The sequence below is a fragment of the Phascolarctos cinereus genome, unplaced genomic scaffold (genome assembly GCF_003287225.1).
Source record: "Phascolarctos cinereus isolate Bilbo 61053 unplaced genomic scaffold, phaCin_HiC Scaffold_2;HRSCAF=192, whole genome shotgun sequence".
Lineage (NCBI taxonomy): Eukaryota > Metazoa > Chordata > Mammalia > Diprotodontia > Phascolarctidae > Phascolarctos > Phascolarctos cinereus.
This window is the reverse complement of record NW_027555625.1, coordinates 254352206-254370526: the sequence shown is the minus strand read 5'-3', so window position 1 is coordinate 254370526 and position 18321 is coordinate 254352206. Positions and strand designations below refer to the sequence as shown.

At 48.3% G+C, this 18321-nt stretch overlaps 1 protein-coding gene across 1 annotated transcript; it reads right to left on the bottom strand.

Annotated features, from left to right (window-relative positions):
- Window positions 1–286: 286 nt before the first annotated feature.
- TOR4A (torsin family 4 member A) lies at window positions 287–17804 on the bottom strand. The gene is made up of 4 exons (XM_078149942.1): window positions 14073–17804; window positions 6697–11554; window positions 4455–4716; window positions 287–2219 (listed from the first exon to the last, which is right to left on the bottom strand). Exon 4 carries the CDS (start codon window positions 2183–2185, stop codon window positions 914–916), a length of 1272 nt encoding a protein of 423 aa, XP_078006068.1. The 5' UTR covers window positions 2186–2219; window positions 4455–4716; window positions 6697–11554; window positions 14073–17804; the 3' UTR covers window positions 287–913.
- Between the last annotated feature and the right edge of the window lie 517 nt (window positions 17805–18321).

Sequence of the window (18321 nt, the reverse complement as noted above, 5' to 3'; positions counted from 1 at the left end):
GTTGCCCTCTGACATTCACACCCTTAGAGGTGGTTAGTTAGAGTCAGGGTCTAGTCTGTGACCACAGTAGAGATTCGATCCGCAGTCAAGGCTAGTCTATGACTGAGGTTACGGATCAGTCTGGGATCACAGGACAGGGTTCCCTATTAGTCTGTGGTCAGATTTACAGATCTCTCTTTGGCTGGATCAGATCAGTCTGTAGCTGGGATTAGATCACAGTTTGTGGCTGGGGAAACAAGGTGAAGGTTTGAACCCACGTATATTATTAACACTAATCAAACAGATGACCAGGCAGACATTTATTAGGAATCTTGAAGACCATGGCACAGTCTTGACAATCACCCCCCTCCCCAGGGTCTAAGCTTTCAGGAAGCATCTCTCCTTCCATTACCCACAACTGGTTTGGTGCTCTGTGGGGCGGGACATCTGGCACTGTGATCAAGCAGGTGTTGAACATCAGTCTTAGAAAGTGAGGAGGTTGTGGGGGGAGGCGTGTAGGGAAGAGTTCCCCAAGTCTGACCTGCAGCCTTCAGCACCAGCCCTTCCCTCAGCTCCTGAAACTCCTTCATGCGTCTTGCCTTCGCAGAGAAATCAGCAATCTAGATGCCTGCTGCCCCATCCTAGGGGACAGTATTTGAGGAAGCAGCTATAAAGTCCTATGTATAAATAGAGGCCTTGACCTTCCTTCTATGAGCAGCACTTTGGGCTCCCCCAAATCCCAAGAGGCAGTATTCCTGAGGATAAGCCTGGGAACACTGTCTAAGCCAGGCAAGGCAGGAAATGTGAGAGCCTGGAGGAGGACAGGGGCAACCCACTGAGCCCTCTGGTGCCCTCCCCTACCACAATAAGTTTGAATTCCACAGAAGAGTGAAGAGGACAGGCAAGGATAGGTGCAGGACGAGCGAGGTGTCCACTACAACAGGTTGACCTTGGCCACCACCTGCTTGCAGCCCGTGACAGCAAACTCCCCTCCCTTGGTGTTGTAGTAACTGAGCTGCCCCGCCAGGCTCTCGATGTGGCTCTGGTCAGGGTAGAAGCCTTCACCCACCATCTCATCCAGGAAGCAGTTCATGATGTCCCATTTCTCTAGCAGGACAAAAGGGACCACCTCAGCAATCTCCCAGAGCGGGTGGGTGCTTGCCAGGAGGGTGTGGACAGACTGGCTGAGCTCCTCCCTGCGGCGCTGTGGGGTCAGCTCGCTGGAGATGTTCTGCAGAACGAAGCGTGTGACCTCGCTGCCGCCAATACTGCTGATGAGCACGTAGATGGCATTGAGAAACTCATTGGACTGCCGAGGCTGCAGGAAGCCGTGCAAAGTGTCTAGCAGGCCTGGAGACATGAACTCGACCTCGTCCAGGATGAACACAGGAATCTTTTCTTCCACCTCTGCGCGGGTCACCATGTCAGTGATCCTCTCAGACAGATCCTGCTGGCAGGCTAGGCCCTCCTGATGGTCTGGACAGTGATGCATCACATAGTACTGCAACACAAAATCCCCCTCCATCACCGAGCGGAAGTGTTTTGCCAACAGCCGGCCCACGTGGCTTTTGCCCACTCCACTTGGGCCATTGAACGAGATGACCAGAGGCTGGCTGTGGATGTGTGTGGCCAAATAATCCCGCAGTAGTTCCATAATGCTGTCCATGGCGGCCTTCTGGCCAAACACACCCCGCTGCAGGGCTTTCTCTAGCCCATCGAGGTCGTACTTCTGCAGATTGTCATCAAGGTTCTCGATGGCGTTGAGGATTTGAATGAAGACGATGGCCACCAGCAGAAGCAGGCAGCGTTTGGCCTTGCTCTTCTGCTCGGTCGGGAGGTACTTCCGAGAGCTCTCCGGGTACAACACAACCCGAGATTTACTGCGCTTCTTCTTCTTCCGGAAGGGCGATTCCACGGGGGCCTCGAAGGTGAAATACTGGGGCTTCTCAAAGTTCATGCGGTGGGGGAGGTGGGGCCCGGGGGTGCTGTTCAGCTTGGCCCGGTCGAGGGAGATCTGTCTCTGAAGCAGCCGCGATGGGGACGGGGTGAGAGCCAGGGACGACTCCCCAGGGAGGTTGGATCGTAGGCGGCTCTTGCGCAAGATCCGGAATTTCCGGCGCAAGCGAATGACAGCCCTCACTGGTGAGGAGACCATGCCCCCTGAGGGAACCTGGGCAGGTCGGGGGCTTGGCTGACCTCCTTCCATCGCTCTTGATGACACACCATTCAGGTTGTCTTCCCTAGAACAGGAAGATCACATTAAGAGCCTTTTCAGAGGTCTGCCAGGGACATCTCAAGGTATCACTGTACCTGGCCTTCTCAGCCCTAAGCAACTCCATAGCTAGGTACAGAGCTTCAACTCACAACCAATGGGAAAACAGATAATAGATCTACTAAAGAGAGGCTCAGAAAAGAAATATGATGTAATTTTAAGATCATTAGCTCTCAGTTCCCATCACCCCAGCCTGATTCCGTCTTTCCAACATTCCAGCTGCAAAGGGAGAGGGATTGGAGGTAGAGGTGGAGGTGGTAGAGGGAGATGGACTAGTGGATAGAACCCTGGGCCTGGAGGCAAGAAGGCCTGGGTTCAAATCTAGCCTCAGAAGTTTCCTTGCTGCATGACCCTAGGCAAGTCATTTAACCTGTCTGCCTTGATAGGGAGTGGTCATAATAGCAATGACCTCATAAAATTGTTGTGAGGTTAAAATGTGATAATATTTGTAAAGCGCTTAGCACAGTTCCAGGTACATAGTAAGCACTTGGGGCAGCTAGGTGGCATAGTAAATAGACCACCGGCCCTGGATTCAGGAGGACCTGAGTTCAAATCTGGCCTCAGACACATAAGACCTACTAGCTGTGTGACCCTGGGCAAGTCACTTAACCCCATTGCCTAGACCAAAAAAAACCCCAAAACAAACAAACCAAAAAACATAGTAAGTGCTTAATTAATGCTTGTTTCCTTCCTTCCTTTGTCCCTGGCTCCTACTGTTCCTCCTACAAAAAAGTGGTACAGTTCTGGAGAACTGGATTTGGATACAGAGGACCTAGGTTCCAATCCTGGTTTTCCTATTTAAAACACTGAACAAACTGATTTCCCTCTCAGGGCTTGGATTTTCTTCTCTGTGAAATGACAGGGTTAGTTGGACTATAGATAAGCTCTAAGGCCCCTCCCACTGGACCGACAAGACAACCACCTTTCCAAATCCCAGGCTCTCCTGAACTGGGCACAGCAGGTAACCTTGGTTGTTCTCAGAGATCCCAAAGGATCTCAGATGCTCTCCCAGAGCTATGCTGGGAGGTGGCTACGTCCTTCCTAGAAGACGCAGCTCGTCTCTCAGCCAGGCTGGGCTTGGCCAGTGAGGGAGGGGTATCAAACTTCACCCCCACCATCAGGATGCCTGGGCCCCACATGCAAATCCTTTAGGTCAGAAGGGAATAAATGCAGCTCTGCCTAGTGAATGAGGAAGTGGCCAGGCCTGACAGCGGGAGGGGTGGGTGGTTCTGTGGCTTTGTTTGCCTAGAGGGCTTCCTGACAGAGGGGTCAGTGGCAGGGTCCAGAAGTAGATAAGGTTTTGGCTCCATCTCCTCCCCCATCCAGGGCCAATGCTATGATCACTGGGCTTCTAGGAAGGAGGTCCCTGGGCTGGGGGTGGGGGTATTATGTGGACAGGGGGAAAGAGGGAAGGAAGGCCCAAGGACTGAAACCACATTGCCAATCTCCTTCCCATGAAAGTTCCAGCTCCCCTACTCCTATAATTGGATAAACAAACACTGACTCCCTAGGTTCCCTCCTTAAACTGATCTTCTCCCTTAACCATAGTCACTAGGACACTAGTGAAGGATAAAGGCTGGGAGAGCAGCACTAGCTCCTCCCCAAGCAGACCCCCAGAGGACTGAGGGCTAGAGGGTGGAGAAGAAAGTCCCTAGGGCGTTTCTTGGGGCTAGAAAAATGGACAGGATGCAATCTCATCTGCTAGCTCACAGTGTGAGGGTCTTCAAACCACCCCCAGGATGGACCCCTCTCCTGAAAGCCCCTTGACCTCCCCACACCTACAGATGTGGGGATGGGGTAGAAGAAACCCCACGCCAATTCCTCCACCTCCCCTTGAGGCAGACACAGGGAGAGAGATGGAGACAGTAAGATACAAGGAGAGACATACACAGCCAGGCTCAAGAGGAGAGAGAGAAAATCATACAGAGAAGATTAAGAAAGAAAAAGCCAAAGAGAGGTGACAGAAACAGACAAAGAAAAAAGAGAGAAGAAGGGAAAAGAGACTGATACTGAGAGACAGAGAGAGACACTAAGACAGATACAAGGAAAGAGGCAGAGGCAGAGTGAGATGTAGAGAAAGAATGAGACAGGACAGAGTCAGACAGAAAAAGACAGGCACATACAAAGAAACAGCAAGAGACAAAGCCAGCTGGTGAGAGACAGGACAACCACGAGGCCTTCCCCAGCTCCAACTAGTCCATACCTTGTGTGATCAATGTCAGGCCCTGAGCCAGCCACCCCAGGGCGCCCTGGTCCCCTGCTCTGCCCTCCTCCCAAGAGGCCAGCCGTTCCAGCTGTTCAGGAAGCAGGAAATGCCAAAGCCTCCCTGGGCTGGGGGCTCCCAGGCTGTATTGTGGAGGGAGGAGAGAGCTCTAGGGGAAAGGGTCAGGAGACTGCATTCACGGGCATCAGGAGAGACGGGCTTCAGGAAATCTCCAGCCAGGACCCAGGACCAGGACACCTGCCTGTCGGGGAGAGAACCAGGAGGGAGAGGAAGCTGATGAAGAGGCTTCCGCCTCTATGCAAAGGAAGTGAGTCAGGGGGGGCGGGCGGGACGCAGAGGAATGAACTGAGGCCTCAGAGCCCTCACCTCAGGAGGGAGGGGTCATCCCTGTCCCAGGGGAATCACTCCAGGCTGTTCAAATGGGATGACTCCTCACTCTTTTCACCACTTCCTTCTCTAGCCCATGGATGTTTCTTAGAGACCTTCCTCTGACACCCCTGAGACACTCCCCCCACCACCTGGCTCAGCCTCTCCCAGTTCCCTCCCCCTTCCTAGGAGATCATGTACTTAGGGAGGGGGGGCAAGAACAACACTGTCGACAACCTATGAGAGTGTACAGCCCGATTGTGATTCCCCCGTGGGATTTACTGACACTCTCTCCTGGACTGAAGGTCAAGGGCTGTTGCCTCTAGGGGGCTGACAGTGGGTATCATTCAGGAATTTCTCTCTGTTCCCCCTCCATTGATCTCTCTCTCTCTCTCTCTCTCTCTCTCTCTCTCTCTCTCTCTCTCTCTCTCTCTCTCTCTCCCCCCTCTCTTTCTCTGGACTCCTTATTTCCCTTCTCTCTCACTCTCCTGTCCTCTCTCATGAGCTTCTACCTTCTAGGGCCCATCCCTGCTCTGGCTCTTCACCTGTTCCTCTGCCCCTCCCCTTCTCACATCACTGTGTCCCCGCCCCACTTCAGTCTCCACATCCACCACATTCTACTCCCACCATTGTCAGAAGAGAGCTCCAACCCTCTCTGCCTGGACAAAGTGCCCAAGTCTGTGGGTCCTCTACTCCGGGATAAGGAGAACCCAGGAGGCCAGATCCCCAAGTTCAGTAGGGAATCACTCCACCTCCTAGGTCATATATATTCAAGACCTTCCATAAATGGACCCCCACCCACCCAGTCCTTCAGTCAATGAATACTCATTGAAGCATGAACTAGGGTAAAGTCCAGGGCTTTCAATGTTGGGAGATCTGGGTTTGTATTCCTGGCACTGCTTACTTACCAGCTGTGTGACCTTGGGCAAGTAAATCTCTCTCTCTTTGAAACCCTGTTTCCTCTCCTGTAAAACGAGGCTACTAAAGTTTGCCCTGCCTATCACAGGGTTGTTGTAAAGGACAGACTACATGTACATATGAAAGTGGGGCACCACACAGATGAGTTCCTGTTTTCACTAACTCCCGACGCTGTCTGATACACACCAGACTCCCCATCATCCCCAGCTCAGGCTAACTTTCATTTCAGCTCCAAGTCTTTATTCATGTGGCTCCCTCTGCCTGGCCCTGTGTCACCTCCAGACGTCCATAAGATAGTCCAAGAGTACTGCACCTCTCCATCCAGTCAAAGAATAACTGAATTTCAGAGCTGGGAGAGACCTTGGGCCATCTTGTGTAAGCCATACCCCTCCCCCTCAAAAAAAGAACCCTTCCATTACTGCATGAATGATAAATGGTCATCTCTCCTCTACCCAAAGAAGGGGAAACTACAATTTCCCCAGGCAGCTCATTTTACCTTGGGCCAGCTCTAATTATTAGGAAGTTTTTCCTTTTATCCTGCCTAAATCTACTTCTTTGTAACATCTACCCATACTTCTTTTTCTGCCCTTTGGGCCGAAGTGGAATAAATCTAACCATTTTTTCACAAGATAGCTTTTCAAGTACTTAATGACAGCTATCACTTTTCCCTGGGAATCTTTCCCCCAGGCTACGCATCCCTAAATCAAGACTCTTCACTATTCCAGTTCCTCCAATGAATGTTCTCCATCAACAAATTAGCCAGGCTTCTTATCTCAGAAAATGTATCTGCTCCCAACTTTCTTGTAATCCTTTTATTTAGGCTGGGAACCAGGAAATGACCTGCTTTTCTACAACCCACTTCCTTTGGGTTGAACTTCTTACCAAACCGGTCCTGATGACATCAGATCCCAGGGCCTGTGAGGGGCCCTGCACCTACCTCTGGACACCATGGTATGGAGAACTGGAGGGCTCTGACCCTCCTCCAGGAGTTTTACAGTGAGCTGCTCCAGACATCATCACATTTGTATCAGGACTTGAGCCCCACATGGCTAGCTGCCTCTGGAACGTCTCCATCATCACCTGGAACTCAACATGCCCCGAAAGAGAGTCAGGACTTCCCTCCTACAAACTGTATGGCTCTCCCATCTTCCTTGCTGCTGGCAGTAGTACCCCCACCTCCCAGGCCCTTAAGAGGGAAAAGCCAGTGTCACCCTTCATTCCTCCTCTTTCCCCCCACCCCTCTACCCAGTCACAAAATCCTCTTCCTTCTTTCTTCCTACTTCCCTCACGTAGTTCCCTCCTCTCCATTTTCATGGTTATCACCCCCAACCAGGTCTTCACCCCCCTCTACCCAGACTGCAGCCTCAGCAGCCTCCTAACCCTCCCCTCCCCACTTCATCCTGCTTACACTGACAGGTTTTGGTTTGGGGTTTTTTTTAACTGGACTTCTGATTCCAATGACTCATGGGACTCAAGTGAAGAAGCCCCCTCGGCTGAAGCAGTCAGTACCTACCCTGCAATTCAGAGAGCTGCCTGTAGCAGGTGGTGATCTACCTGGGGCCACAGAGCCACCAACTGTTAAGGCAGGACCTGACCCCAGGTTTTCCTGACTCTGAGGCTGGCTCTTTATCCACTAAGCCACCCTGCCTCTTGCTGGCAGACTGATCTTCCTAAAATTCTTCTCTCATCCCATCACTCCCTTGCTCAGCAAACTCCTTATTCTTTTTTAGATCATATGCTAACTCGTCAGCCTGGCATGCAAGGCCCCCGTAATCAAACATCTCCCATTACGTCCTTATACAAACTCTTTACTTCATTACTCCCCAAACAGACCCTACTTGTTCCTATCTCTTCATGCCCTATTCCCTTCATGAAATGCTCCCTTCTTATTTCTACTGCTCCAGATTCTAAATCTCTGTAAAGTTCAGCTGAGGTTCTATCTCTACCATGGCCACAATGATATTTTCTTTCATCTTTTTGAGTAAAAGTCCTAGGCAGGAGGCAGCTGGGCGATTCAGCTTAAGTAGAATGCTGGTAGACCTGAGTTCAAGTGTGCCCTCAGGTAACTAGCTAATGACCCTGGGCAAGACACTTAACCTCTGTCTCCTTCAGTTTTGAGATCTGTAAAATGGGTACAATGATAGCACCTACCTCCCAGGGCTGCTGTGAGGATAATAAAATGAAATAACATTTGTAAAGGGCTTTGCAAACCTTAAAGCGTGATATAATAACATTAACAGTATTAGTAGTCCCTGCTATGAGTGGCAGGACCAGGGTTAAGGCGGGTGGTGTGGTTATGCAGCTCTGGCAGTTGTAGAAGGGGGCTTCTTTATTAAAATAACTTCCAAAGGAAAGGATTCCTATAAAGTGGCTCCATTAGTCTGTTCATAAATTAGTCTGCATGCTGTTATCACCCCATCCCACCCAGTCCTGGACACTGCTGATAATACAGAGCCACTAGCTCTTTCTCCTACTTAAGACAGCAGCTGTTTCCTCCTCTGCCACCATCTCTCCCTCCCCACTCTGACATCTCAAGCCAGCTAGACCCAGCATCTGAAAAGCAGACAACTATGTTGAAAATGTTTCCTTAGCGTTTATCAAACACAGGGAGCTGTGTGAGGCAGTAGGGATACATACAGGTAGAAGACGATTCCTGCCCTCGAATCTGGTTGAGTTGACAAGGCATAAACACATGGGGGGAAAAATGACAAAAGGTTATGGTGCTAGATATCCAATAAGCAGCACAGACAACAGTGGATAGAGTGCCGGACTTGGAGGCAGGAAGACTCGAGTTCAAATCCTGCCAAAGAAAATTATCAGCTGGATGAGCCTGGGCAAATCACAATAATCAGCACAGACAATAAGGGTTCCAGAGTTCTGTGAGTGAGGAAGCACTTCAGCTATCACAACAACCCCTCATTCTCACTACCCCCACCTCAGTTCAGTCACTCATTTCTTGCTTTGACTACTGCGACATATAACTGGTCTCCCTGCCAATCCATCCTACACATTGCTGCCCCCAGTGATCTTCCTAACACTTTGATCCTGTCATTACTCAAAAACTTTCGATGGCTCTTCATTGCCTGACAAGTAAAGTACAGATTCCTGATCCTGATAAATGAGGGCCTTCACAGTCTGGCTTCTCCCTACCTTTCTGGTCTTTGAAAATGCTGCTGTCTTTCACAGGCTCTAAATTTTACTGAATGAGACAATTTTCTGTCCCCTTGTTCTCATCCTTCCTTCTCCCTTCTCTGTGTCTTTGTCCACACTCTCCCCTATTGGGGAATGAGCCTCCCCACCCTTTATCTGATGCCCTTTCCTTCTTTCATAGCCTACCTCAAATTTCCCATACTCCATGAAGTATTTTCCCAAAGACCAGTCCCTTCTGAAAAAGATCGCTCCCTGCTCAAATTTCTCATGGCACTTTGTCTTGACATGTCCTTTGCATTCCTCTCACTTTCCTTTATATCAGAGTTATTTGTGCATATGTCTTTCTCCCTGTTTGATTATGAGGCAGCTAGGTCAAACAATGGATAGAGGGCTGGACTTGGGGGCAGGAAGACCCAGAGTTCAAATCCTGCCTCAAACACTTATTAGCTGTGTGAACCTGAGCAAGTCACAACCTCTGACTGCCTCAGTTTCCTCATCTGTAAAATGGAAACAATAGGGGCATTGTGAAGATCAAAGGAGATAATACTTAAAAATTGCTTTGAAAACTTGGAAGTGCTATATAAATGCTAGCTATTACTGTTGTTGTTAGTTTCTTGACAGCAGGGTCTATATTTTAACTATCTTTGTACTTCCAGTGCCTAGCACATCGTTGGTAGTTAACACTGTAAATGTTTGTTGAATTTAACCAATCAATCTGCAAATGTTTATTAAGCACCTACTATGGGCCAAGCACAGTGTTAGGCCCTAGGGATAGGACAAAAGGGAATCAGTCATTGCCTCTGAATTTACGTTCTAATGGGGGAGACAAAATGCCCCTCTATATACACAGATAAAACATATAGAAGATTGTGGTAGGCTGGGGGTGGTAGTAGCTGTATGAGGGAGACCAGGAAAGCCCTCATTCAGAAGGGAGGGTAGGGGTGGGGGCTTGACCTGAGTCTTGAAGGAAAGCAGGGATGGAAGAAGGATGGATGTTGAGAATGGAGTACATTTCAGGCATGGAGCATGTGCAGTGAAAATTCAGAGACAGGAGGTGGAATGCCCAATGTGAGGGAGAGGAAGAAGTCTGGTTTGTGCAGAGGGAAAGAATGTATAACAAAGCTAGAAAGGTAGGATGGGGTCAGCTTGCAAGCCAAGGCAGGGTGCTCAGAGGAGATGCAGCAGTGTTGATGAGTTAAGCTTTGAAGCCAAGACTTGAAAAAGGGATGGGAAAGGAAGAGAGGTAACAGGGAAGGAGGGAAGACCAGGGATCGGGAGCAGCAAAAGCAAAGAAGCAGAGGTGGGAATCAGCATAATGTTTTGGGGGAGGGGGGAGTAGGTTTGGCTGGAGTATACAGGAAAGTAGTTAGGTGATAAGGCTTAGATGTGAGCTACAGGCTAGAGGGCAGAGAGTGTAAGGCCAGGAAGAGTTCAGACTTTATCTTGTATGCAAAGAGGAATCAATGAAAGGAGTTTTGGGGGGAGAGAAGTGAAAGTAGGGAGGAGACAGTGATTAGTGGTAGTGGTAGTGATTAAATTAGATTAATCCATGGGAGTAGGGATACCCTGAGAGGGGGATCTCCTAATACAAGGTGTCCCACAAGTCTTAGGGCAGGTTTTAAGTTTTATCTATACATATAAATAGTCCTATTTACTAAACATTTTACAAATTGTTTATAGTACAACAGATATGCAAGTCCCATGGGGTACACCACTCACTCTGCTGCCTGAATATACACTCTCCAATGCTGTTCTCTGTTTCTTAAAGTCTACACTTTCCAATACTACTGATTTCCCTGAGGGCAAGACCCAGTCTGGGCTTCCTCAGGTCTCCTAAGAACGGTGAGTTCCCTGAGGGCGGGGCCTAGGTCTGGTCTTCCTCTACCTCCTTATGGAATAGATAAACTGGGGGCTGGGCATATCTAAACCTCATCTCTTCATTTCTTTGCATTGGCTATTTTCCCCAGTCTTTCCCAGTTCATTTCCCAAGGTCACTCCCCCATACCCTAGGGCCAAGACCACTAATCTAGAAGTCTGCAGACTCTGACCCAGGTTGGGGAGGAAAGAAGGACCATATTCCATATCACTCTGAGCTGGCTGGGAGATTTCCAAATCGGGACCCAGGATGGGAAACACAGCAGAGCCTACCTCTCTCCATCCTTCCCCTCCCCTGCCCCTACACAGACATTCCCTCCCAGGTGGGGGCAGTACAGTCTCAGGTCTCTGCACTCCCATGTCTGGGCCAATCTCTTTCCTCTCCTGGTCCCAGGTGTCCCCCAAAAACACTAACTCCAGGAAATACCAGGTGCTTGGGCATTTCCATGAAGGTAGGAAGCTCTTGCTTTACCAGCCCTGAAGATGGGGAGGTGTGGGGGATACCGTCTGTGCTTCTTTAATGGGGCAGGGCCTTGTTCTCTGGGCAAACTCATCCTCCACATGAACGGCCTTCCTGTTGGGCTCCAGGCCTTATCATCCTCCTTCAGGGCCCAGGGAAGCTACATGCAGGTTCTTGGAAGCACTGGGGGATCCCTCAGGCCTTTCGGATGATCCTGCCAGCCTTCCGCCAGTCCCGCAGCCGCTCCCTGCGCAGAGAATACACCAGCGGCCGAGAGAAAGCAGGTCGACCTGACCGAGACCTAGAAAAGCTGCGGTGGACAAAGACCCGGTCACCGGGGGTCCTCCAGCACCAAAAATCCCCAAAGCCTTTAAAGCCAAGCCACTGACCTTCCACCTGGCCTTGGCATGGTGTCATGACAGAGCGTCACTGGACTCAGAATCAAGGAAGTCTGGGGTTTGGATCCTGCCTCATGCATTTATGAATTGCATGGTTTCCTCACACATAAAATAACACTAGCATCCACCTGTCAGTGCTGTTGGGAGCTTCAAATGAGATGATGGATGTCAAGTGCTTTGTAAACCTGAAAGCAGCTATGTAAATGCCAACTATGACATACTCTGCCTTCTTCCTCTGTTCCTTTCATCAAAGAATGTTGGACCTCAGAGGGCAACTTGTATCTGAAGCAGGAATCCTTGGTGTAACATCACCAGCAAGTGGTACTCCCCACTTGAACACCACCAGAGACAGTAAACTTACTACCTAGCAAGGCCGACTATCCCCTTAATGGACGATTGTGTCAGAGAGTCTTTCCTTCCAGTGAACCAAAATCTGGCTCCCTGAAATCTGCTCCTTATGCTGTCCTCTAATGCCAAACAGAACAAGTCTAATCTCTCTCCATAAGGCAGCTTTTCAAATACCTGAAGATGGATCCTTCTATATTTTCTCTTCTCTAGGGTAAACAGTGCCAGGGCCTTCGATCAATATTCATAGAGCACGACTTCCCTCACCACCCTGTCTACCTTGTTCTGGACACGCTCTAGTTTGCCTTCTTAAAATATGATGCCCTGAATGAAACCAAATAATGCAAATGGGGTCTGACGAGGCCAGGGAACAGAACAACCATCTCCCTTGTCCTGGACACTTTGCTTTGGTTTGTGAACCTTAAAACCAAAGCTTTTTTGGCTGTCTTATCCCATTACTGACCCATACTGAGCTTTGAGTGAGTCCACTAAAACCCTAAAGCCTTTTCCTCAAGAATTGTCTCCCCATGCAATATTGTCATCACCATGCTAAACTCAGGCAACCGATTTTTTTGAATCCAACAAAGTCCTTTCATTTATATCTGTTACTTTTCCCTTTTATCTCGGTGCCTCTCAAACCACTCCATATGGCCTAGCAGGACTGAGCCCCTCAAGGCAGAAATATCTTTCTCCCCTTATATTAAACCACATGTATTTGTGACTGGTCTGCTCTACACAGATCTGTGGAACACACTTCAGGACAGAACTAACAAAGCACGGAAGGTCTCAGAACAACAGCCACAAAGACCAAGGGATGAAGCCGGCAATGGGAATGACCACATGAAGACAGGTGGACAAGGTGATGCTCCTTTGGTGTGGAGATAGGGCAACCCAGTGGAGACAAGATTGACCACTGGAACAGCACAGTAAAGATGAAGGGGGAAAATAAGAGCTTTGTCTCTCAAATCTAGGCACTAGAACTGAGGAGCTCTTGGACCCTGACAGGAATGAGTTTTGTACTATTCTACTTCCTACTTTTCCTAACTGGGATAGTTGATGCAATTCATGCCTGGAAGAGGGGTAGGAACAGGGCAGCCTGGAAATACACAGTTCTTAGGAGCTAGATAGAACAAGTCTGTCTCTCTTCCATGTCAGCCCTTCACACATTTACAGACAACTGTGCCATCCCCAAATTTGTCTCTTCTCTAGACTACACATCTTTAATGCCTTCAACTAATTTTGGTATGGCATGGGTTCACATTACCCTCATGATCCTGGTCACCCTGCTCTGGACACAGTCAAAACTCCCCCCAAAATGGACCTAATACTCCAATTGGGGTTTGACCAAGGCAAAAGCCAACAAAATTATCAGCTACTTCATTCTGAACATTAGCTGTTTGCATTAGCTTTTCTTAGGTGCCTCCTCATAATGCTCATTCAGTCACATTTATGATAAATTAAGCCTTTCTCACAGTGATTGCTGTCTAGTCCATCCTTCTCATCTGGCACTTGGAAAACTGATTTTTTAAAAACTCAGGATTTAACATTAATTCCAGTTAAATTTCCTTAGATTCAATCAATGGATTTGATTGCCAGCCTAAGGATTTTGTTATCCAGTATCTGCCCATCTGCCCCCAGGTTGAAGGCGTTTGCAAATCTGATAAGCCATCAGAGCTTATCCAAGTCCCTGATTAAAAAAACAAAATAATCAATGAGGTAGCGCTCTAAATGCACCTGTTCACTGTCTACTCCCTAACGTGGAGGGCAATGGCACACCCAGAGAGGGGACGCATCTGGTCTTTCTCTCGAGCTCAAGAAGCATTCCCCCTACCCTGACCCTGAGAAGAGGTTTGGTCTCTATTTTCCTCCTCCTCCCTTCATCTTCTATCAGAATAAGCTCCTCTTAGGCTTTTCTCTTTCAGAGCACCTTTGGAGAAATCTCACATCATAAAGGTCTCAAATTATGTCCGGGTGACCTGGGGCCATCCACCCCCATATAGGAAGTTTGAAATTGAGGGATGACAGTGGGGTCCTGCTCTCCGGGAAGCGCCCTTCCCCCCTCCCACCGCAATGCCGTTCCCCTACCTGGCTGACCACAGCGGCCCCGCCTGCTTCTTGGGCTTGGCCCGCTGCCGCTGCAGCTCCATCCAGCCACAGAGTAATTCCTGGAGAATCACCGCGTAGAGGAGGACAAGGAGGAGGCGGGGGTCCATGCGGGGCACCTCGGTCTCCATGGCCTCTGGGGCTGGGAGATGCCCACTGAAAGGGGAAGGGGGTACTGGGGAAAGGGGGGCAACTGGGGGAGGGGAAGGGAAAGGGCGCCACAGCTACCGCAGAGGATGCTTGCGCAGGGACTCGCAGAGGTCCGCGCGCGCACGCGCCACCAGCATCCCACACCACCCTCCTCGGTGCGTGCTCTCTCCATGCGTAACGAACGCCCTGGAGAACCTGCAGGGAGTACCCCCTGCCACGACTCGGTTCGGTATTGAGCTACTAGTCCAATTCCCAAAGAACAGAATTGGTTCGTGTCCAATTTCAAGCTCCATGGATTCCTGACTCTCGACCCCAGGTCCACTAAGCCTGCAAACTGACGAGATAAAGGGCATCTTTGCCCAAGCGTTTTTTTGGTTGCAGAGCCAGCATTTCTTGATGAATTTTTATAGCACCCTAGAATACGGAATATTAGAATTGGAAGGGCCTTGGAGAAAATCAGGTCCGATTCCCCTACCCACCATTTTACAGATGAGGAGGACGTGGAGAGAAGCACAGAAGAGACTGGAAGCCAGGCGTCCTGACTATCCCATGAAACTCAACCTTCAGGGACCAAGAATTCCGAATTGTGCAGCTAAGCTTAACCTGATACACCTGTGAAACTGTGACAGCCCTCCAGCGTGCTGGCAGTAGTGGAGGAACAGACAAGGAGCTGTTACAACACAGGCTGTTACTTGGATTTTGGATGCAGGATAGCACTGGTTCCAGCAAATGGGCCCCAGAGCAACTCAAATTAAGCTCAGATCTTGGTCCTTGGCCTTGAACTGCATTAGAGGAATGGGAGCTACATCCCATAAAAGAAACCAGGGCTGAGATTTCTGCCCAAGAGCAAGACCTTAGCAAGGAAAAAAAAAATACATTATATCCACAGATCCCAGCGTCTGAGGTGTGTCTTTCTGACAGAGAATATACATGTGGAATGAAAACATAAGCAAGGGAAAAAGAACCAGTAGTTTTCTTGGCAGGGAACCATGAAGTTGAGAAGAAAAGACAGATTTTTCTCTACACATTACTCAACCTCACTCCATGTTTTCTTCAAAGCAAGAGGGCACAGGGGAATGGTGGCATATCTCTGGCAATAACTATACCCAGAAAGGGAAGTCTCTCAGCCCCACTCCCTGGCCCATGACATAAGGATTTCCTTTAGTATATATACTACCAAAGTGAATACAAGGATTTCTTTTAAATACCCAGCATAAGTCCGTCGGTCATGCATGGCCCTCATCTGATCCTGCATTTAATAAAGCCAGAACCTTGGTGCTCAGAACCTTGTATCTGAAAAATAGATGTTTCCAGTCCCCATTTATTGCCATAGAAAGCTGTTCCAGCTCTCAGTGTCTAGCACCTGATACACAAACCCTTTCTGGGAGTATATCACCTTGGCAGAGGGAGGCATCAAAGGGCACATGATGCCAGCTGGCCACTTGATCAGTGAGACCCAGGCCAAAAGCCATATACCCAGGAGTCAACTCTTCCTTGATTCCTCACTTCCCAATAGCCATACCATAAAGGGCAGCTGCTTAGGGGACATCTCTTTCTCAGTGCTCTGATTTGAAGAGAGATCAGGGAGCATTTCCTGAGTAAGTGTGGATTTCCATAAAGACTTCTCTGAAGCATGATGGGTCAGTGGAGAGATCAACGGTTTGTTCTGCAGTTCCAAAAAATACTATGCCTGAATGAGGCTGGGGGTCCAGGGACTGGGAGGGACAAAAAATATGTATCAAAGTTCTATCTGCCTGGCACTGTGCTAGTTGCTAAGGATATGAAAAGCAAAAGAGCCTCTAACCTCAGGGAGCTCTCAGTCTAATGGGAGAGAAAACAGATATGTGCAAATAAGCTAACACAGGATTAAATAGGAAATAAGAGGTAAAGCACTAGAATTGGGAGATTAGAAAGCGCTTCCTGTGGAAGAGAGGATTTCATCTGGAGCTTGAAGGAAGCCAAGAGAGAGAGATGAGGACATGAGGAAGAGCCAGTGAAAATGTTCAGAGCTGAGAGATGGAGTACCTCGTTTGTACAATAGCCAGAAGGCAGGAGTGTGTAAAGACTGGAAAGGGGGTGGGGTGGGAAGGGATGACCAGTTATGAAGGGCTTTGAATGCCAGAGGATTTTGTATTTTGGAAATTGTAGGGAACCACTGGAGTTTAGAGGTGTGACAAAGTCAGATCTTCAATTTAGGAAAATCACTTTGGTGGCAGAATGAAAATGGACAGTGGAGAGAAACTTGAAGCAGGCAAACCCACCAGCAGGCTACTGCAATAGTCCAAGCAGGAGGTTAGGAGGGTCTGCACTAGAGTGGGAGCTGTGTTGAAGGAGAGAAGGATGCATATTCAGATGTTGCAAAGGTGAAATCAACAGGCCTTGGCAACAGTTTGAATATGGGGGCAGGGTGGGGTGGGGTGTGAGAAAGTGAGGAGTTGAAGATGACATGTATGTTGTGAGCCCAGGAGAATGGAAGGGTGGTGCTTACAAACACAGGGAATGGAAAGCTACTGATGGTGCCCATCAGACTTGTGCATTGCTTCCATCTTACAAATGAGGAAATAACCCCTAAAGTGGAAGTGATTTGCCTAAGGTCTCCTGAATCCAAATTTGGTATTTACTGCATAATGTTGCTTCTCATATACAGAAAGCCAGATAATCCAAATAACTTCTCTTACACATGAAAAAACAGACATAGAGATGACATGACTTGCCTTACCTGTGTGACTGTGGCCAAATCACTTGGCCTCTCTGGTTCCGTTTCCTGATTTATAAAACAGAGAGGTGGCAACTTGATTATCTAGATTATTAGTTTATGTCCAAAAGGGCATAAGATGGAGAATATTTTCCATTGGCTTTTGATCTGGCCCCCACCTCCTAAGACTTATAGGCTATTCTCCTACATGAACCCTCCACTTCTTCACATTCTCTGATCATGCCCTTTTCCTTTCCGACTCTGCTCATGATCTTCCTTGAATGTAGAATCCAGCTTTCTACCTGCATCCATGCCTATTCTACCAACTCCAGCACTAAAATACATCTTCTTCAAAACCTCTGCCAATGTCCTGGGTTAAAAGTGGTCTTACTCAATTCCAAAAGAGTCATAATGGAAAATGCTATCCACATCCCAAGAAAGAACTATGGAGTCTGAATGCAGATCAAAGAATACTATTTTATCTTCTTTTGTTTTTTCTTTCTCATAGTTTTCCCATTTTGTTCCGATTCTTCTATCGTGACATGACTAATGTGGAAATATGTTTAGTATGATTGTACATGCATAGCCTATATCAGATTGCTTGCTATCTTAGGGAGGGGGGAGGGGAGGGAGAAAAAAATTTGGAACTCAAAATCTTATAAAAGCAAATGTTGAAAATTATCTTTACATATAATTGGAAAAAATAAAATTTTATTAAGTGGGAAAATTTTTTTTAAAAGTGGTCTTACTAGATGCCCCTAGCCCTTTATGCCTCTCAATAAGTTTGACAGATGTGTCTTACCTTTCTTAGTATGCACTGTGGGATTCTTAAAATATACTCTCTTTTATTTCTGAACCCCTCTTGGGGTCTTTCAGAGGTCCCTACACATAGAAGGGTCAGTAGATGTTTGCTGAATGAATGAACAAGTAAAAGTAACTCAAGAGGTGCAAACACAATAACCAAGACTGCAACAGCACCGATGGCCCAGGGCCTGGTTGATTTATTTGTGCCACAAGTCCTCATTAGGGCTGCAGGTGGGATGAGTTAATGCAGACAATAACAGCTGTGAGTCAGTTATCCTAGTTCTGTTCCTTTCGAGATGTTCATTACTAAGGACTTAGCATTGTAATCACGTTACATTTTTGCAAAAGGCATACAGAAACAGAAGACAGTTATCACTGTCCTAATTAATGCTTAGGCAGTGAGTTCTTCTGTTTTGTCCTTTTGATTCAGTGACAATCTCCTCTCCAGTCAACTTGGACCCAGTTAAGGGTCAATGGTCAGTTAAGGGCCCTGGTCCTCTCAATCCTTTGGTCAAACAGGACCAGAACCAATATTCTCTGAGGACAGAGCTCTGGGTAAACATCGAGTTCTGCTCCCTGAAA

Bases quoted from the DNA above. Each gene is read 5' to 3' on its own strand.
- TOR4A (XM_078149942.1), bottom strand. From the start codon at position 2,185: ATGGAAGGAGGTCAGCCAAGCCCCCGACCTGCCCAGGTTCCCTCAGGG.